General features: G+C 41.9%; 8 protein-coding genes across 8 annotated transcripts; 3 read left to right on the forward strand and 5 right to left on the reverse strand.

The window, feature by feature from the left end:
- Positions 1-656: 656 nt before the first annotated feature.
- JH06_5442 (glycosyl family protein) lies at positions 657-2,256 on the reverse strand (the record flags this gene model as incomplete). The annotated part of the gene is made up of 2 exons (XM_014671081.1): positions 657-1,651; positions 1,683-2,256. The coding sequence occupies 2 exons, from the start codon at positions 2,254-2,256 to the stop codon at positions 657-659; spliced, it is 1,569 nt and encodes a 522-aa protein (XP_014526567.1).
- Positions 2,257-3,251: 995 nt separating this feature from the next.
- Positions 3,252-5,306, reverse strand: JH06_3326 (hypothetical protein; the record flags this gene model as incomplete). Its single annotated transcript, XM_014671082.1, has 10 exons — positions 3,252-3,477; positions 3,508-3,575; positions 3,605-4,212; positions 4,243-4,342; positions 4,372-4,530; positions 4,561-4,657; positions 4,688-4,725; positions 4,757-4,841; positions 4,872-5,018; positions 5,047-5,306. The coding sequence occupies 10 exons, from the start codon at positions 5,304-5,306 to the stop codon at positions 3,252-3,254; spliced, it is 1,788 nt and encodes a 595-aa protein (XP_014526568.1).
- Positions 5,307-5,382: 76 nt separating this feature from the next.
- JH06_3327 (pre-mRNA-splicing factor ATP-dependent RNA helicase-like protein) lies at positions 5,383-7,674 on the forward strand (the record flags this gene model as incomplete). The annotated part of the gene is made up of 5 exons (XM_014671083.1): positions 5,383-5,640; positions 5,673-6,182; positions 6,213-6,338; positions 6,367-6,678; positions 6,709-7,674. The coding sequence occupies 5 exons, from the start codon at positions 5,383-5,385 to the stop codon at positions 7,672-7,674; spliced, it is 2,172 nt and encodes a 723-aa protein (XP_014526569.1).
- Positions 7,675-8,513: 839 nt separating this feature from the next.
- JH06_3328 (hypothetical protein) lies at positions 8,514-12,045 on the forward strand (the record flags this gene model as incomplete). The annotated part of the gene is given in 12 exon segments (XM_014671084.1): positions 8,514-8,792; positions 8,823-8,989; positions 9,019-9,325; positions 9,362-9,545; positions 9,578-9,713; positions 9,743-10,328; positions 10,350-10,680; positions 10,693-10,784; positions 10,815-11,213; positions 11,242-11,313; positions 11,344-11,592; positions 11,623-12,045. The coding sequence occupies 12 exon segments, from the start codon at positions 8,514-8,516 to the stop codon at positions 12,043-12,045; spliced, it is 3,225 nt and encodes a 1,074-aa protein (XP_014526570.1).
- Positions 12,046-12,739: 694 nt separating this feature from the next.
- On the reverse strand, positions 12,740-14,998 carry JH06_3329 (hypothetical protein; the record flags this gene model as incomplete). Its single annotated transcript, XM_014671085.1, has 13 exons — positions 12,740-12,931; positions 12,962-13,112; positions 13,142-13,270; positions 13,299-13,579; positions 13,610-13,749; positions 13,818-13,983; positions 14,013-14,318; positions 14,350-14,394; positions 14,425-14,568; positions 14,601-14,666; positions 14,698-14,791; positions 14,822-14,892; positions 14,924-14,998. The coding sequence occupies 13 exons, from the start codon at positions 14,996-14,998 to the stop codon at positions 12,740-12,742; spliced, it is 1,860 nt and encodes a 619-aa protein (XP_014526571.1).
- A 122-nt stretch (positions 14,999-15,120) lies between these two features.
- On the reverse strand, positions 15,121-15,592 carry JH06_3330 (hypothetical protein; the record flags this gene model as incomplete). Its single annotated transcript, XM_014671086.1, has 3 exons — positions 15,121-15,312; positions 15,346-15,486; positions 15,509-15,592. The coding sequence occupies 3 exons, from the start codon at positions 15,590-15,592 to the stop codon at positions 15,121-15,123; spliced, it is 417 nt and encodes a 138-aa protein (XP_014526572.1).
- A 269-nt stretch (positions 15,593-15,861) lies between these two features.
- On the forward strand, positions 15,862-17,798 carry JH06_3331 (diphosphomevalonate decarboxylase; the record flags this gene model as incomplete). Its single annotated transcript, XM_014671087.1, has 10 exons — positions 15,862-16,042; positions 16,075-16,244; positions 16,276-16,418; positions 16,448-16,467; positions 16,503-16,630; positions 16,662-16,735; positions 16,766-16,837; positions 16,871-17,276; positions 17,307-17,525; positions 17,556-17,798. 10 exons carry the CDS (start codon positions 15,862-15,864, stop codon positions 17,796-17,798), a joined length of 1,656 nt encoding a protein of 551 aa, XP_014526573.1.
- Positions 17,799-17,826: 28 nt separating this feature from the next.
- JH06_3332 (hypothetical protein) lies at positions 17,827-20,241 on the reverse strand (the record flags this gene model as incomplete). Its single annotated transcript, XM_014671088.1, has 16 exons — positions 17,827-17,893; positions 17,924-18,019; positions 18,048-18,155; positions 18,186-19,041; positions 19,070-19,129; positions 19,157-19,243; positions 19,274-19,401; positions 19,431-19,564; positions 19,594-19,635; positions 19,667-19,708; positions 19,740-19,781; positions 19,812-19,853; positions 19,883-19,996; positions 20,026-20,109; positions 20,140-20,181; positions 20,212-20,241. 16 exons carry the CDS (start codon positions 20,239-20,241, stop codon positions 17,827-17,829), a joined length of 1,974 nt encoding a protein of 657 aa, XP_014526574.1.
- Positions 20,242-20,518: the final 277 nt, after the last annotated feature.

Raw genomic sequence — 20,518 nt, forward strand, 5'->3', positions numbered from 1 at the left:
TTTCATAGGCAGCCATATTGGATAAACCAGTGAAAGAACGACGGAAATAGATAACAGAATCAGAAGAAATCGAAGTCCCAGTAGTGAGAGACCAAGAATTTGTGCTGCATGTCTTCCAATCAGGTGAATAGTTAGATGTCCAAAACCAAGACATTTCATGATCGACAGGAGTATAGAATGAAAGACGAATTCGATTGGCTCTCCAATCCGATTTAAATGCTATGTGATTGTACAGTCCATTAATAGATAACCAGCTATCATAACTCCATTGTCGGTTAGTGTTCACATTGTCAGAGTACATTTGAAGGTCATATTGTAAAAGTGGTGTTACAGAAAGACAGAAAGTATCTGTTACTTCCGTGTTATCTACTCCAGACGGAGAAGTATAGAGTAATTCATCAGAGTTCGGACTATAGATTTTCCATATATCAGACGCTGAATTTGCACTTGAGTGTTTCGTATACCTCAATTCAATAGCATCTCCAGAACAGTATGCAGAAACATAAGGAAGAACTATGCTTTACTTTTGCAATTAGGTTTCTACAAAGATAAAAGAGGAAGAGTCGAGCAAGACTCATCCTTTTTCGAAGAATAGAAACAAACTGCTAACTAGACTTGGGATCCCCACGATTATATGAAACAAACATTAGGTAAACTTAGTCATTGTTTCGCATCAAATCTAGCACTTCTTTGGTTGAAAGTGAACCTATGTTGATTCTATTACCATTCTTGTCTATTATAACCTGATCTCCCTGATTAGATCGTTTACTTTGTAGATGACCACTCGCTGTGGTTAAACTAGGCGATGACGGAGGTTGTAATGATACAGGAGAGGATATAGCTGTTGGAGCAAATGTTGGAATATTCATGTTAGGATTTATCCGACTGCTGATTGGAGAATTGTGCGAATTGCTCCTTGGAATACTCGGAGGATAATTATTTGGGGTACCAATAGGAGGATTAGTATAAGCCAGTATTGGAATAGATGCTGGAGATCTTGCTGCAGCCCTTATAGGAGAACCTATTGGAACACTAATAGGGGAACCTAGTGGAGCAGTCACAGGAGAACCTAGTGGAGCAGTCACAGGAGAACCTAGTGGAGCAGTCACAGGAGAACCTAGTGGAGCTCTCATTGGAGTTGTTACTGGAGTGGATATTGGATTACGCATTGGTACACTAGGGGGAACATTTACTAGAATACTCGCTGGAACCTTCATTGGAACATTTGCAGGAACACTTGGAATACTCGCTGGTCCACCTGCTGGTACACTCATTGCAGTACCAGTGGGAACACTTGGAATACCCGCTGGAACACTCGCTGGTACATCTGCTGGAATACAAATGGGAACAGTCCCTTTACCATTCGGTGGCACATTCCCTGAATTACTCGAAGAAGGCACCACAGGAGGTACAGGAGGTGGGACAACCTTTTCTGAGCCATTGGGTTGTGTACTTGGATTAGATTTCTTAGGTAACTTCTTCTTTTTCGAACGACATCCAAACCACAATAGAATCACTAACACCACGATAATTACTCCAATGATAAGATAGATTGTGAAGAGGCTACCCCGGCTCGAATTCATTACATTCATTGTAATATTCTGGCTCATAGTGCCATAGTCATCTTGCCAGTACACTTGGATCATAAGATCTGTAACAGATTCAGGATCCCACAATTGAACATTCATGGAATGCTAATCCTCCAGGGAGTGATGGATCAGACATACATCCTACTGCATCTGCATTGCTCGCAACAATATTCACCTGCTGACCTATAGTTAGAGAATAGGTCATATCATAAATGTTGAGAGTACGCTGAATCGAATATCGTTCATAGCATGTTAAAGGATGTAACTCCCAAAAGTAAACAGGAGTACAAGAAGAATCAGTAGGAGTGAATCTGTACAGAGGATAACTTCGATAATCATACTGAGTAAAAGAGAAGTAGTAATAACCTAATTCATCAACTCTTAAAGGAAATGAAGGACGTAAACGTGTCCAAGTATCATTACCCGTCATTCTCCCCTCCATGGTAGCCTTGGATGCTGGGCAATACCCCCCACCTTCGTAGACTTCCCACTTATTCACCTGTGCTCGATTGATCTCATACGCAAAGAAAATATCGGTTGCCAAGTAAGTGATATACACAAGAGTATCAAGTACATAGTCATGTAAATAGTCCAATGACATATAGTATCCATATGTGACATGATTCACTGGAACTGGATAACAGTTCTCCGTTTGACTTATTGGCATCGAACTAGCATAGATTGATAACCAACTATGAAATTGAATTGAAACAGATTGAGGCAAATGAATCTCAACTGATAAAATACATTCAGATTCAGAAACATCATATCCATTACGAATCACTCCATGATATGAATAACTACTGTAACTCGATATGGGTTTACTCGAAGGAAGAATTGGACCAGTACCCATGTTATCACGATAAATCTCATAACCATTCAAATATGCTATGATTCCATCACGATAATAGAATTGACTTTCATAGGCAGCCATATTGGATAAACCAGTGAAAGAACGACGGAAATAGATAACAGAATCAGAAGAAATCGAAGTCCCAGTAGTGAGAGACCAAGAATCTGTGCTGCATGTCTTCCAATCAGGTGAATAGTTAGATGTCCAAAACCAAAACACTCCATGAAAGATCGGAGTATAGAATGAAAGACGAATTCGACCTAATTTCCAAGAAGACTTGAATACTCTATTCTCATAGGTGCCTTGGAAAGCTAACGAACTTTTCGAAGTAGTTGTTGTGCTTATCATCTCCAAGTCATATTGCAAGGAGGGTGTTCGTTGAACACAGATAGTACCTGTTGTAGTACCTATAATAGGAAATTGTTCAGATGAATATAGAACTGTTGATGTATCAGGCAGATACAAATTCCAGGACTCGGAATATGTATCGCTTGCATAATTACGAATATAAGTAATCTCGAGTAGGTTGCTTGAACAATCTGCATCAATGAGCTGAACTACTATGGGTGAATGCATAAATCAAATAATACAGCAAAGTAATAGAAATAGCCAACACATTGAAGAAGATAGACCACAAGGAAAGATAACTAACGAATTGTGCAGATCCGATTTGGGAAGAAACTTTTGCTTTACTTAATGCTAGATATGTTTCTGAACAAAAACCAATACAAACAGATTAACAAGATATCAGTACATACAACTCCACACGGCATCAACAAAGATAATAAACCAAATTCAACTCCCCAGCCTTAGCACATCACAGTTTGACGAAGTATTAACACAAGAAGGATACAATGCACAACAAGAACATAACAACTCACAAGGAAACGGATTCGAGGAGATTCTACCATCTTTTCTCCTAGCGCAAAACTAATTCTTTCTAGTGGATTTGTACTGTGTTCTGAAGAATGATACTTAAAAGAACCAGACAAATCCTCTCCTAATCGAACTGAACTTCCTTTCTGTTCACTCAGTCTATTTATCATAGTCCACTCCATTCCCCACTCCTTCTTCAATGAACTAATCACAGAATACATCGAATCCATAGATGCCTTATCTCTCCCTCTCTCACTCTACTTGTCATCTCGATTCATACTCCTACCTCCAGTTCATCCACACGACGTTTGTAACGATCCCGTTGGTCCTTCAAAATCGCTTCCACATTCATTCCTGGAGTTGCTGCACCTGCAATTGTTCGCTGCTCCAGCTCTCCAATCTGCAGTTCCATCCGTCGTATCTGTTCCTGTGCATCACTCAACTTCTCTTCGGCTGTATGACGCTCATTCTCACTTGTCATATATTTGTTGTAAATATCATTGAAAGTGGATCGTAATTCGCTATTGCTTGTCTCCAAATGCTGTAATTTACCCAACAGAACACGCTCCGTATCAGGAACCGGAATATCACTGTCTTCACGATAGTTCACAGGTACACCCACACGCTGGAGAGTGACTAGTGCATTCTTTAATCGAGCCATCTCCTCTCCATTCACACGCCCTCGTAACTCTCCATTTAACTCTGATACCTGAGACTCTAATCGCTCTATAGTCCTCTTATGCTCCTGCTCCAGTGAGGTGCGTTCCTCCATCCACTTCTGCTCCGACAATTCCTTCTCTTCCTTCAACTGCTGAAGACTGTGACGTAGTTCTGCGATTGTGTCGCGTGGGATGGCAGGAACTGTCTCCCGTGCCGATTCCACTCGATGTTGCTCTGATTCTCACCTCTACACTTCACTCCTACCCAGTCGAAGGATCTCACCCGCCTGCTTCTCTACTTCCTCATTCAACAGGGTGATCTGACTCTCATAGGCTTCAATTCGCTGCTCGTAGGCTTCTTCTCTCTATTGTCAATTCTCTTCGTCAATCTCACCCGTCCACACTCTTCCTCCGTCATACGCAGTCTCTCCCGCATCTTCTCTACATCGCTTCGACAGGTTTCAAGCTCACTCTGTAATACATTGAGAGGTTGTTCACTTCCCTCACTCGCATTCCCCGCTGTCACCGAATAGAACGAATTGATCTCCTTCTCCTACGTCTCACCTCTCAATATCAATTCTACGAGTGTTGCGATTTGCAGACGAAGACGAACATTCTCCTCATGTGTGGCAGAATACGAAGACAAGGAATCCTTCAATGTAATATTCTCCTTTTCAGATCTAGTATCAATCCAGTCTCTCATTCCTCACTTCTTGAGTTCGCTCTCCAAATGCGAAGTCGTTTCTTTCTACCCCTTCACTTGCACATCTCATACTTACAAGAGTAACAATTTCAGCTTGTAGAGATTCGAGCGATTGAACCTGCTTGTTTTCTACCTGTAGCTGTTGAATCTTCTGACGCATTCTGACAGTTACATTCAATAATAGGTCTTACGCAGTATTCTGGGAGTCTAAACGCTCGGATTCTTCTAGCAACACATTGTATCGATTGTAATTGTCTTTGGATTCTCTTAACACCGTTGTTGGATCCATGAGTGATGTAAGGTCTGTAGAATAGGATGAAAGCAAGTTCTCTGCAAATCTACATCAATACACGCAACCAAATGTACTGCGATCTCAACGTCAAGTGGTCAATTTCATCTTGATACAACTTGAGAAGGCTTTTCATAAAGGCGAAGCGTTCATTCACAGGTAAATTTCGAATTTCTTTCGTTTTGGTAGCCAGCTCTTTGCGGGATTTCACACTGGCTTCCTGTGCCTTTGTAATCGTGTCCAAACTCTCTTGAAGCGATTTTAACTTCCCAGAAAGGGAAAACTGCTCCCAGAAGTGCAATAGATTATCCAACGACTTGGAATAGGCACTCTCCATCTAGAATGAATGAATTGCGACTATGGGGCTAGTGGGTGGCGCAACCCAATCCATTTCTTTGTAAGAAGTCTATGTCATGAACCGAACGCCTCGGCAACTTGTTGATATCCGTGGACTCAATCAGCGAACCAAAGCAACCGATATTATTCTCCATGCCAAGACAAATCCCCTTACAAATGCTTCCTTTTCCTCCAAATATTATGATATTCTTGAGACAAGAAAAAAACTTCCCGTCTTTTCGCGACTTGATGAATTGGAAGAAGCTCTTGATAAGAATCAAGTGATTATTGTTGAAGGAGAGACTGGATCTGGAAAAACGACACAAATCCCTCAAGTAGGCAGAATTGGTATCACATCTACCTTTAGGCATTTATGCTCCATTTCCGTGCTCTTCATCCAGATTCGAAGGGAATTGTGTGTTGCACACAGCCTCGCCGAGTCGCCGCATACACTGTTGCCAAGCGTGTTGCTGAAGAAATGGACGTGGAGTTTGGAGAGGAAGTTGGATATTCCGTCCGTTTCGAAGACGTGACATCCGAACGTACTCAACTCAAATTCGTCACCGATGGTTTGTTATTGCGCGAAGCTATTGGAGATGAGCTCCTTAGTCGATATTCAATTATTATTCTCGATGAAGCCCACGAACGGACGCTGGCAACGGACATTCTGATGGGTTTGCTCAAGGATTTGTTATCGAAGCGATCTGATCTCAAGCTAGTCGTGATGAGTGCCACACTGGATGCAGGTCGCTTTCAGCGGTACTTCAACAACGCTCCTCTGCTTTCTGTGTCAGGTCGAACCTTCCCTGTGGAAGTCTTTTATTCAGAGCAGCCTGAGAAGGATTATGTACGAGCAGCTCAGAAGCTAGTGATTCAGGTTGATCTTCTATTAGCTTCTGATTGATAGATCCACCTTACAGAAGCACCTGGAGACATCCTGTTGTTCCTCACAGGAGAAAAGGAGATCAATGATACTTGCAAGGCGTTGGAAGAGGAAGCTGCTTCCTTCCCTGCAGATACTCAGAAACTGCAAGTAGGAATGGTAATTCGGTCACATTGAGATCCTTCCTTTGTATTCTTCCTTGCCTCCGCCGCAACAACAACTTGTCTTCGAGCCGACTCCAGCAGGAACTCGGAAAGTAGTCGTAGCAACAAACATTGCTGAGACTTCCATTACTATCAATGGTGTTGTCTATGTGATCGATCCAGGATTTAGCAAGCAGAATGTCTATGATCCCCGAACTCGTATCTCATCCCTACTTGTAACGCCCATCAGCAAGGCTTCTGCTCGTCAGCGAGCAGGTCGAGCAGGACGAACCCAGCCAGGTAAGTGTTTTCGACTCTACACCGAAGACTCATTCAACCAGTTGCTTGTAAGCCTGATTGTAGAGACTCATGACTAGGAACAGACCTTTCCGGAGGTTATGCGTAGTGACTTGGCATCTGTGGTTCTGACTCTGTTACGGCTTCACGTTGACAATATCGTTCGCTTCGATTTTATGGATCCTCCAGCACCCGAAGCGATGATGCGAGCTCTGGAAACACTCCATTATCTCGGCGCACTGAATGATGATGGCGAATTGACACAGCTGGGAGAGCGCATGGCTGAAATGCCTCTGGACCCTCAGTTAGCCAAGTGCTTGCTGGTATCTGCTGACTACAATTGTGTCTCTGCCTTGCTCACCATCACAGCGATGCTCTCTGTCCCCTCCTTCTTCCTACGGCCAACACAAGATGCAGATGAGGCTGACGCGATTCGAGCCTCTTTTGGCCATCCAGACAGTGATCACATCGCTCTCTATCATGTGTATAAGGCATTCATAGCCATAGAGGAGGACAAGCAGAAGGAATGGTGTGAAGATCATTATATGAACTATCGTCACATTTCCAATGCATTGAACGTGAGACAGCAGTTAGGAGCGATGCTTACTCGTTATGGGATTGATATTGCAAGTGGTATGGAGGAGGAAGATCCTTTGTTCTCGAGCAGTGTTCGCAAGTGTTTGTGTGCTGGATTCTTTATGCAAGTGGCACATCGAGAAAAGAATGGATCTTATCTTATGATAAAGGACAATCAGGAGGTGGAGTTACATCAGTCTAGTGATATTCGGAGTAAACCAAAGTGGGTTCTCTTTCACAGTGTGAAAATGACAAAGAAAAACTATATCCAAATTATTACTGTTATTGAGGGAGAGTGGCTAATCGATTTAGCACCAAAGTATTATGACATGACCAACTTCCCTCCTGGAGCTGCACGGGAAGAACTTCTGGGGATTATTCGCAGAAAGGAAATGGGTCAGCAAGAGGCATATCGGCAAGGTTTTTTAAATCCAAAGAGGAGACGTATTTGGTATGTTTGTTGTAGTTAGCTATTAATGCATGTGCGTCCTTCAGTTTTGTTATGAAGCATTTCATGACCGTCCCTCCATGTTCATCTTTCAATAATTCCATTTGTATCCTTACTCTATCATCTATAATCAACTTTCAGTTCTCCTATATCTATGAGATTCCACTTCTATCATGCTTTGTATTCGAAATCAAATTACGCGGGATTCTTCGTAAGCGGCATTGTGGTCGATTCATAAAAGAACAATCCAGCGATTCTTCTATTGATTTGTATATATAATTGGAATTCATAATCCCTTATAGAGTCTAAATGCCTTCAAAAGGGAAACGAACGAAGGCAAGTGCAAATCGTTACAAAGATCTCGTAACATTGAAAGGAACTCCACTCCTCTCCATGCTTGACGAAATCTACGAGACACTGAGAAACGAAACCGATGAATCAAAAATACCGGGGTTCGCTTCTCTGGTGAAACAACTAACCTCAGAAAAGATCTTGAAGAATGAAACAAGAGAAGTAGCGCAACGAGTGGGGTTTTGTGTTGTCGAGGTTTATCGACTCAGTGAAGGCATTGGCTTTTCAGACGAGGTCAATCAGAGCATTTTAGAATTGGTTATTCGAAATCTTCGCACATTGGAATGTCCAAGCAAGAGTGAAACGTATCTTCGTACATTGGATATGTTCGAGCGAGTTGGTCAAACACCTCTTCTCAAAGCAATTATTACTCTAGGTGATAATGGCAAGGAGATCGCAGTGAGTCTATTCCGAACCATCTTAACTGCTATTGATAGTACTTTCTCCTCCACCCCTAGGAAGTCCAAATCCAAACGCTCCTCACGAACTAAGACAGATGTAGTATCACAGATGACAGAAGAAGAACTATCGGTTCATCGTGATCGTGTGAAGCGAGTCTCCATGGACACCATTATTGCCATTCTCGATCTGTACAAACGTATACCTGATGTTCTATTGGATCTCTTGCTTGTCTCGTTGGTGCCTCAAGAGGACTCGATAAAACTTCCGAGTCAGGAGATGATCGAAGAGGTGTTTGTAATAAAGAAGGCGAAGCTAGCGAGTGATGTTCAGAAGTTCTGTGCAAGTGTTCTGTGTGCAGAATCAAGTGATAGTGAAAGTGGTGAGCATGTGAGTATGTTCAAATTGTCTAATGATCAGATGTATGAAATACTGATGGTCTTAAGTGAGATATCATTTGATTATGTGATTGTCCTGCTGCCCTTAGTGACACGTCAGCTCCATATGGAGGATGATCGTCAACGACTTCATGTCGTAGAGTGTCTCAGCGTGATCTTTGGCAATCGTCGATTCAACTTCATTGCTCAGTACGTGTTGGGATGGTTCTTGAGCCTAGGAGTCCTGGTCCCTTCGAAGAATATGTGAATCGTTATCGCGACCGCGCTGTCTCTGTTCGTGTGGCAATGGTCCAGGCCAGCAAAACTCTCATTGCTGCCCAGCCCTCCTCGCTCACTATTCTCCTTCCTTGTCTCGAAGAACGCATCAAAGATACCTCTTGGGAGGTGCGACAGATGACGGTTGATGCACTTTGTACCATTCTCAATGGTTCTCTACGAGACATTCCGAATCGGATCATCATCCTATTGGCAGAGAGGACTCTCGATAAACGCTCTGAAGTTAGGAAGTATGCAATCACAGGTCTGGTGAATGTCATCTCTGAGTAAGAGACTCATCAGTAGATTCTGAGTATTCATATGGCACCTATCTGGAACACGGGAATTCCAGACTCTGCAGTGGAAGAGAAAATGAGTGTGATTCCTGTGGTTCTGTTTCGTTGTTATGGTGTGTCTGAGGATGAGATTCGAAATCGTTGTTGTCGATTACTAAATGAGATTCTGGTGTCAAACTGTGAAACTGAAGAAGGTAAGAGGTATGGGAGAGAATCTGAGGAATAGCAATGGCAAGAGCGTATTTATGGGTATTTCAGGAATTGAAAAAATCTCATCCTCTATTGCAATTCCAGGAATCCGAAGAATACATGAGTGATACATCAATGGTTTTATTTAAGTCCCTATTATTGGATTGGCAAAAGTAGTCATTCATTTCTTCTCATTTCATAGAATTCAATCTCTGTTAAGTCGTCTCCTCACTCTGGGGAAGGAACAGAAACCTCTAGAGCATGATCAGGTGACTCGTCTCCTCCTCCAGTTGTCACGTCTTCTTTCAATCAACACATCTCGTACTGGCCAACCTATCATTCATTCCGTCAGCAACAATTGTCTGTATTCACTATATTCTCTTTTGTTGAACGATTCTTCTCTCCTCTCAGCTCTTGAGAGTCTGGCTTCACCTCACAATGATATCACTTCAATCGCGGCTGCAAAGAAAACACTTCATTCTGCACTCCAACAGTCAGATACACCACGTTTGGCTACACAATTCAAATCTCTTTTTTCACGATTCTATCTCACACTCAGCTCCTCGGATCTCCTTCAAATCTATCTTCAGAATCTCCTTCATGATCAAGATACGGACCTCACACTCGATCTTCTCTCCACACTCATTCATTCTGCACCATCCACCACTCTTACTCTTAGTCTCCAGCTCCGTCTCTTCGCCATCCTTCAGACTCTCCTTCGGGCTATCAGTGATCAAACTGAATTCCATCTCCGACAGCCATCTCGTCAAACTCGCTTCGTCATTCCTGTTCTCTCCTCTCATTCATAGTTATGTTGTCTTGCTGATGTTTCCTCTGCCTATCGTCAATGGCCTTATGTCTTCCTTGACAATAATCGGGACAATATCTGGAATGATCAATTTACAACCGAATTGTTACCTCTGCTTGATTGCTTGTTAGATAATCTCCCTGCCTTCCCAAATCGGGACATTCGATCTGTTACCACAATTCTGAGCAATTTCTGTCGATTCATCAAATCGAACGATTCTGATATCGATCGATTAATCCTTGTTCATTATAATGATTGGTTGAACGAATTCTTACCATCGTTAACGCTTCTCAAAGAAACCTCTCAATTGCGTGTGGATCTGTGTGCAGTGAGTAAGTGAGCAGATGTCCTATTATCTCCAGATCAAATCCTTCGGCTAGATGGTGAACATGCCAATCATCTGGGTATTCGCTGTCTCATAGACAGTACACTGGAGGTGGGTGAATAGAGAGAGAGTTCCTTGTAGATGTTTAGTGGTTCGCAGGAGACTATGATTATCAAGGATGTAGAGATAACAACGCTGGCTCTGCAGTTCTTATTCATATATGCTCGCACAATTCAACGAGAGACTGAACTGACACACAAAATCCTCTTGTTTTTTGTTAATTCCATTTCTTCTACTTCTTTGTCATTGTTACTCCTAATACTTATGTATAGACCGCAAGAGGAACAATTCCAGAAAAAGCTCCTATTTTGTACTCTGAAGTTGGGTGCAATTAAGTGTTATGCATCATATTTCACTCCTGAAGTGTACTATCAGCTAGCATTAGTAATCGAGTCCATTTCAGAGCCTATTTTGGTCATTCAACAAATTGAACGATTTATTCTGTTCAAGCAATTGCCTATCAAATATATGGCTTTGGCAGTAGGATTATTCTTCAACTCTGATATAGATTCCGCTGTGGTTCAGTGAGGAGGAGTCGATTCAATCTCAACTCACACGGTCCTTGCGTGCAGTAGTTCGAGTGAGTATGAGCATGATGGATGACTGATAGAACCAACGTCGGTTTGTAACGGCTTATCAGGCAGAGACGAGTGTTCATTCACTTTCAGTTCCTCTCTATCAGCTGTCACCAGAATATCTCCTTGTTTATCTACTTCCTTTATTATCAAGGAGTCATGCGTACAGTGGTCTCACTACAATACCGTCAAAGATTCAAATCCGTTGTATTGATGTTGTATTGAATGAGCTGCTACAGGAGAATCCAGGCGGATTCGGATTGCTTTCTGCACTGTTGGCATCGGTACTGACAACACAGACAAATGACGATTAGATGATGGCGTCCCAGGACCGATTAAAACCCAGGAATGTGGAGTTGAGCCGACTAGTGACGCTGACGAACCAGCTGTTACAGAAGCGACTTACAGTACTGAAGACGGTGGATGTGGCGTATGGCGAGCAGGTGCGACTACCTGCACAGTATTATATGCCTCGAACACACGTGGAGAGTATACCAAGCACGCTCAAGAAGACAAAGATACGAAGTGAAGAGGAGAGAGCAGATGCAATGGCAACTGATGAGAAAGGAATACCAGAAAAACGAACAATAGACCAAGACTCAATAGAACTGGCAAAGGAAGGAGATAAAATGGAACAGACTGAAATTGATTCCATTCCTGCCCAAACAGAGAAGCGAAAACGAAAGCGTAAACAACAATCCAGGGAATCTCCTACAGCCAAGAAACCCAAAGTGTAACTTATTCCTGTTCCTGTTTGTTATACAGATTCTATTGCACGTTGAAACGATCTTATGGAAGTTCAATCTACGTGGACAATAAAGAATCCAGAGATGGTCTCCATGGTCGTCTACTGTAATGAGCAACAATCTGTCAAGTATGTTCATTCAATTCGGAAATCACACAATAGAGATGACTCCTATATAATTTTAGAAAAAGAACAATCTTCCGACCCTTGCGAACTCACAAGTTGCCATCACGAATCCAAATCACTCCTAGTTAATCTCGAACATGCATTGGAACTATCAGGAATCCAGTGGATTGGATCCGCAAGAATCTGCGAAGTCTATATACAAGAGCATGGAAAAACAAAGAAATCATATATTGGAACTGTTCGATGTACATCTATTGAACGGGTTGTGACAGAAAATTATCCATTGTTCTATGGGAAGGCGGTTTTAGGACAGATAACGACAGTAAGCACAGTAACAATCCGATTTCTGTCCATGAAAGGAAAAACCACAGCTATTGTTAATGGCTTGTGTATAGTAGGGAAGGAAACATCTATCCCAATAGTCAAAGAAAAACCGTCGTCCAAGCTAAATTTGGATCTCCAACAATTGAGCTCCACCATTTCTGGTGAACTGACAAAGAATCTACTCTTCCAAAGCGAGCTACGACGGCTAAGTTCCTCCATCGAAACCTACTTGGATTCTATCGTATCTCCTCTTGTGGAACAGAATCAAGAATTAACAAAACGGGTTGTAGAACTCGAGAACCAAGTGGCTCAGTTACAAAGCAAACAACCATAGTGTGTTTGTCACAAACAGTAGAATCAAACTCTTTTCGGAGCTCTTGAGTATACGAATCCTCTTGACAGTCAGCCCACGTGGCTCCATGATCCAACTATTATTAAAAACCTCCCTCTAAATCTACAAGCAATCGAATAATGGTTTGATGCTCACAAATGCAAGCATAATCCAAAGGAGACAATTCCTCTTTATCTTTTACATGAACATCAACTTCTTGATCTAGAAGAAAACGAACTACAACCTCATTTCCACGATCGCAAGCCCAATGAAGTACACTATGTGATACAATACTTCCAATTCCTACGTTCTTCCATCTTCGTCCAACTCATTTACAGAATCAGGATGTTTCAGAACATACGCCATCACACCTTCTCCATCCCCACTTCCTATCAAGTAGAAGATATCTTGTCCCTCTTTCCAATCACCCTCCGATCTACATCATATTCAAACATAGTCCATACCCAATCTGCATCGTACTAACCTTCATTCCAAAACTACTGTCCAGTGAATTCCCTTCATCACTTGGAGAATAATTAGATAGTAATTTGTTAACAAAATCAATATACTTCTCTTCTGCATCTCTAGCAGTAAAACTCAGAACCAAAACCAACTCCTTCGATGTACCACGATAGGAATTCCACGAATTCCATTTCGCAAACCCTACCATATCAAAGGATGACGGACACGGATCCTTCACATCCCCTTTTGTTGCTTGTTTATACAAACCATAAAGCGCCAATTTCTACATATTATCGCTTGGAAAACCATCGACAGCACCATCACTCATATGATACTTTCCAGAACTTACAACTGCTCCTGCTCGTTCAAACTCTGACATATCCTCAGTGAATAGCTCCTCTTCGAGAATGGCTTTTCCACTCGTATTTACTCCCATTCTCTTTCTCCGAATGGCTATGAACAGCAAATAAAGCCAAGCCAAACAACCAAGCCAAGAGAGTAACATGATTATGAACAAACACTCCAATCCACATGTAAATCCTTATCTGCTTCCACTGGTAAATTCCATCGTCGCAACGTACTGTCATCAATCTGTTTGTACCATTCCGGTTGCGCTTTGGGAGGCAAACGATAATCTAAAAACAACTCTTCATTCTCAATCTCTGAAATACTAATGATTCCCAGTGTCTATTTCAAGAACACACCCAAACACATACACGAACGAACGAATTTGGAAGAACGTGATTATTCGCCAGCTTATACATAAACTTTTCTGGAGATACGTAGCGATTCGGAATCAAATCACTATGTTGTTGACCCTGTTGCCTTGAGAACTCATAAGGAACTACCATCACATTAGGCTTCAAATCAGGTCGTTTGGGATCTGCTGGGTGGTTAATCAAGTGACCCACTGAAATAGGTGTCGAAGGATTCTTCACCTCCGTGCTATCAATAATCAACCCATCGTAATTCCAGTATTTATAATCCGATTTCACTTTGGTCAGTGGAAGGAAGTATTGCTGCTATATATTACAAATACATCAAAAATCCCACATCTACAATGTGTTGGCGTAAATAAACGGTTCCTGGAATCACTGTCTATTCATTACCTCAAAGAATCAGACCCACGAGAAAAGATCCAGGACGAACATGTCCTTTCAGAAATACCCCATTTCCAGAATTGGGAATAGACGATGGTTGAACATTCAGACACCATTTCATTGACATATACAAAGAATCCAGAAGCGAGTTTGGAAAACCCACACCTGTTGTCTGTTTATAATACTAAAAAGGAAACTAACTACATTGGTGAGTTCGGAGACATTTACACCCATAGTTGCCTCTGCAACACAATTCAAATACTCATTCATCTGCAATTTCATCCACCCATCACACATCAACCTGACTCTCCAAGTATTCCTGGATATTCTTTTCCATCTCACCTACAGGCATTCCAATAACCGTATCAGCTAAAGAGTCAAATTCTTCCTTCTTTCTACAAATCACATAACCAGAAAGCAAAGACCGATCATCCCGATACAGATTATCTCCCAATGCCTTTACGAGCATTGTTGCTTTGATCAAGTCTAACCGTTCCTACAGTTATCAGCGGATATCGATAATGAACCTGCAACTCTGCTCCTGTGAGTTCGCTAAGCTTTCTCCCCGTTCGACTAATCTTACCAAGGACAGATCGGAACATGGTGAAAGAAATGCTATTGTTCCAAGAACACCTTCATTCCTAAAAGGGTGCGATTTTTGAGTAGCAAAGCACATGGTATCATTTTTAACTCATGTTCTTTGGGATGAAAATGACCCCCTTTGTTAGTTGTTCGTACACAAACAACACCAAAATAAAGAAACTAGACGAAGCGTTTGCACAAGAAGGGATGTTCTACGTAGGAGTTCCTCATCGTCAAGCTCATCAACAGAGTTGAAAAAGTCCTTGAAATCGATGAGAATATCCCCTGTTGTCGTTAAAAGAACAGAAAGAGCCCCAATCTGCAACTTCTGAAACTAGACGATCACCACCACTTCTATAAATCATACCTGGAGAACACACAACCGACGAGAACGGTTTGCTAGTTTTGTCAGTTGAGTCATTTGCTCATTCTTCAAAAATACATCAGGGAATGCACTTCTCATCGTCTTCATGGATGGTGTCATCTTTACAAACTGAGGCTTCATTCCCTTCCTAATAACTCAAATCAACTCCGTAAAACGACATTGCAGCCGCTCGCATGAATTGTGCCCGACCCATATTTCGAGCGAAACTGGAGAAGGCAGCACGAGACATCTCCGTTACGTTTTTCTAGCAATCGTTACAAAGTGATAAAATAGGGCCGATTTGCGGATTCATGATCCCCTTGATTCCTCCTTTCTGTATTTCATTCCTGCTTCTATTCAACACCCCATTCTCCAAATTGCCTTGTCTTACTACAGCACAAAAACTATCTCCACAGAAGTAAGTATGTTTTCATTATATTATATGTGTCAAAGTCTCTCTGTTGGGTGTTGGCTCTTGTTTTTTGATGAACCTGTCTTATTGTCGCTCTAGAACTTCGAATGTCCAAGACTGTGTCAAAGTTCTTCCCTGTTGAGGTCTCTGCTGCTGTTGAACCTAAGCCCACCAAGCTGCGTGCCACCATTACTCCTGGAACCGTTCTGATCATTCTGGCTGGACGTTTCGCTGGAAAGCGTGTTGTGTTCCTGAAGCAGCTTCCTTCTGGACTTCTGCTTGTCTCTGGTAGGGCTTTTGAGTACAAAGTGAAAGTGCAGGACCTTACCAGGTCAACAAGGTTCCTCTTCGTCGTGTGAACCAGTGCTACGTGGTTGCCACCTCTACTAAGGTCGACATTTCCTCTGTCAAGATTCCCCAGGCTGTAAATGACGCCTACTTCAAGGCTCCCGCCAAGAAGTCTGAGGAACTCTTCTCCAAGGAGTATGTGGTAGGTGCTAGTGATGGATGCAATCATGTAGCCTGTCATTTCGGAAGAACGCAAGGCTAATCAGGAGGCTGTAGATGCCGAGTTGATGAAGTGCATCGAGAAGGTTCCCATGCTGAAGGAGTACCTTCATGAGAGATTCACCCTTCAGAGAGGTGACCGCCCTCATGACATGAAGTTCTAAGCTTGAATATTCCTTTATGTAGTGGATGGTTTTCTATATTCTGTTTTGTTTGTTGCAAGTTCCAGTGATTGTTAAAGGTTGCGTCATGGATCGCTCGATTACCTTTGAAGTCGCTCCTAATATTGCGTTAGTGAAATACTGGGGAAAGAGGGATTCTGTTCTCAATCTCCCTCTCAACTCGTCGTTGAGTGTCACTCTGTCATCTGTAAATGGAATGAGTCAGGTCATAACGATAGAATAATCTAAATACGAGAACTACAGTATCCATAGCATCATCCTTTGAAAGGGATGAAATCATCTTCGATGGAAAGTAGGAGACTGGTTGTGAGTTACAATGAAGGAATCAGGAACTTTGCAGTAATCCAAGAATTGCCAACATGGTTTCTATCTTCCGAAATGTAGTGAAAGAAAAGTAACCTCCATAGTATGAGTTAGTAATAGACAGAAAGGGACCAGTAGGAGAACAAATGGCTCAAACATGCATTCACATTGAGACAAGGAATTGCTTTCCAACCAAAGCAGGATTGGCTTCCTCTGCCTCTGGATTTGCATGTTTGGCTCTGTGTCTCTCTCGTCTCTATGGTGTCTTCATGGAACCAAAAGATGCAGATGCTCTTTCTTGTCTTACTCGCCAAGCAAGTGGCAGTGCCTGTCGAAGTCTCTATGGAGGACTAGTATATTGGAGACGGGGAACTTGTCCTGATGGAAGTGATTCTGTCTCCTCCCAGTTGTTACCAGCAGATCACTGGCCAGATTTACGTGTATGTATCTGTGTGACAACATCGGAGAGTAAGAAGGTGGGTAGCACTGAAGGCATGAATCGCTGTGTTGCTACAAGTGAACGGATGAAAGTGACCTCAGTTTCAATGAGTCACATCTAGAGACGGACTGCTGAAGTGGTAGAAACGCGTATTGAGATGGCAGTGAATGCGTATCGAAAGCGTGACTTTCAGTCTTTGGGTCCCCTAATTATGAAAGAGAGTGATGATCTGCATGCGATTTGTGAGGATGCAAAGCCTCCTTTAAATTATCGAACAGAAACAAGTCAACTTATTCAATCATCAATCCTAGCATTGAATCAGTTCTATCAACGTGTGGTGGTAGAAATGGGAAAGGAGACTTATGTCTAGGCAGCCTATTCCTTTGATGCTGGTCCCAACGCTTTTGTTTTCTTTGAAGCTCAGGATGAAGACATTATAGAGAAAATGTTGATCACATTACTACAACCTAAAGATATTCAACGAGCCGTTATGAAGAAGGATACTTGTGGAAGTGAGATCAATAAGAACTTCCTTCAATCCCTTACTCCAGTCTCTCAACCTATTGAAACAGTAATAATTACAAGTGTAGGAAGTGGACCTCAACAAATCTAGAGAACTGTTTCTTATAACAAATCATTGACTAAGAGAACCATCCACGGAACCGAGAAACAGAAACATGTTTAGATAGCATTTCCATCTCCTCTGGTCTACTCATTAGCCTGATATTATACACTCACGTGAGTTTGAGTAATTGACCCACTGCAGGTAGAATCATTTGTTGCTCAGATGCGGAACTGTAACAAAGGAATCGAACCAAAGTATGTCGCATGTATCTACTTTGAATCCTCCTACTTCACCTACTGCAGATTCTCCATATTCTGAACTTCATTCATTGCCTTCAAATCGCCTTCTAACTGTTCCAAATGTTTGTCCTTCTTTGTATTTTCATATTGTAATAAAGAGAGATTTCTAGAATCGTAATTCCTTCTCAGTCCTCACTTCTCTGCATCTGCTAATCGAGCTCGAAGACTCACAACCTCTTCACGCATTGCTTCCAATTGTTTATGAGGTAATTCTAAAAGACCCACCGATTCTTCTGTCGCATCTTGAAGAACCCGCAACAGTGAATTCGTAGCAATCTGCGAGTCGATTCGAACTGGTTCTGCTGATAGACTATTCGTTGGTTCCATTGATGGAGAATCCACTGGCTCTTCCACAGGCGCTTGTTCTCCTGTCTGCAATTGGTTTTCTGACTCTATTGGTTGTTTAGACACTTCTGAGGATTCAGAAAGTTCCAAACATTGCTCAGGTGATGTATTCACTCCTGAGACTGTCTCTTCTACATCAGTTCCAATCTGGACTGAAACCCTTTCTTCAGTTACACTACTTGCCGCTTCTGTCTGTTTTTCCAACTTATATAAGCGTCCCTTCACTTCCTGAATTACGCTTTCAAGCTCTTTCTTTTCCTTCTCCAAAGTTGAAGTCTTCGTCTCCATCTCCGAGATACTGCTTTCTAGATGATGAATCGATTCTTCGAGTTCCTGAATAACTTCTTCACGTTTCTGTAACTGACCTCGGAGTGAAGATAACGCTATGTCTTTCTCTTGGGTTTCACTTCGTAACTGCTGCTCCTTCAGCTCAAGTTCATTCACCTTCTGCTGGAATTCTTTTAATGTATCACTTTGTTGACTCGAGGCTAATGCCTGCTGGAGTTTGACTGTTGCGATTCGTGTCCTCTTTCGATAGTTTTCGTATTCAGACTGCAACGACTCCAACTCCTTCTGGGTAACATTCAGATCCTGTAGGGTGCTGTGTAACTCTGAATGGAGAACTGAGTGAATCTCAGTAGGAATTACTACCTAAAAAGACATCCCAACACCTACTGGCAGAAGGGAAGGATTGACGTAGCACATCCAGTTGTAGCCACTTACATGTAGATTCATCTAGCTTTCATTTCATTTCCTAAATACAACGGAAGGATCCTACAGTAGGATAGGTCAATCGGCAGTAACACATATCCTGATTTTCCACCACCACATGTAACAACACCTCCACATCTATGCATCACAACCAATGCTTTCACCCACTTGTCACATCCATACCTACCCAATCTGTTGCAAAGGAATATCTCAAAGACTCTATTTGTTTCTCCAGATCCGTATTCTTGCTCTGGAGACTACTATTCAGATCCAGAAGGCGCGTTTCATTCCGACGTCTAGATTCAATGCCTCCTTCTAACATCACTTCAATACAATCTCATCATCTTTCGCTTGAATCATCTGCTGCTGTAACTTTAAATTGATCTGAAGTTGCGACATTTGACTCTCTAATGCCTCTAGCTGACTACTCTGACTCTGGAGTGATAGATTATTATGATTCTATGGTCATTAATGCAAATGATATATACCATATATGCAATCTTCTCCTGAAGTTGACTACGAGCATCGTTCTAAAAGAGAATCAATCTCTTCAACAAATACCAGTTGATTCTGGAGGGATTTGATCTCGTCTGCTTTCTCAATCTACATATGAGTCTTTATATCAACAAGCAACCAGAGAAGCCTTAGTCTTGGCAAGATCAGTAAGACTCTCATTCTACATATCAAAACATGATCTTGTTTTGACTCTCTCATGTTCCAAAGCAAGAATTCGTTCATGTAGAATATTCTAGACTTAATATGTTCCTATTCTCCTACATCTTGACTTCGTCTCTCGACTGATTGATTGATAATCAAACGGAGTTGGGTTTCATTAGCTTGTAATGTTTCCTTCTCGCCTTCTAGAGTTTGAATCATCATTCTTGCCTTTCCCTAGAATTATACTCTCGTCTGATTTCTACAAGTTCTGATTCTAATTCCAATCCCTTTTGCTCTGCTGTCTCTGCACGCTCTGTGAGTTGAAGTACTGTAGCCAGCTTCGCTTCCTATTACTAAGGACTACAGTCAACAATCACATTGTCTTCAGTCAATTGATGAGTAACACTCTCGAATCGGTTCTATGAATCAGTCAAGGAACAAAGACACACTGTTGCTTCTATATTCGCCTTTTTTGCCATTGTCAATTCATTCTCCAGATCTATAACATGGGTTTCTAATGCATCCTTCTCAGATCTCAGTTCAGACAGTGATGATTCCAATTCATTCTTTGAAGATTCCAGTTCATTCAATTGAGATTGAAGAGTAGTAACCTGAGAAGATAACTCATCATTCTCAGATCTCAGTTTAGACAATGAAGATTCCAATTCATTCTTTGAAGATTTCAGTTCATCATTAGTTGATCTCAGTTTAGACAATGAAGACTCAGAATCATTCAATTGAGATTGAAGAGTAGTA

The sequence above is a fragment of the Blastocystis sp. subtype 4 genome (assembly GCF_000743755.1).
Source record: "Blastocystis sp. subtype 4 strain WR1 chromosome Unknown seqid_0196, whole genome shotgun sequence".
NCBI lineage: Eukaryota > Bigyra > Opalinata > Blastocystidae > Blastocystis > Blastocystis sp. subtype 4.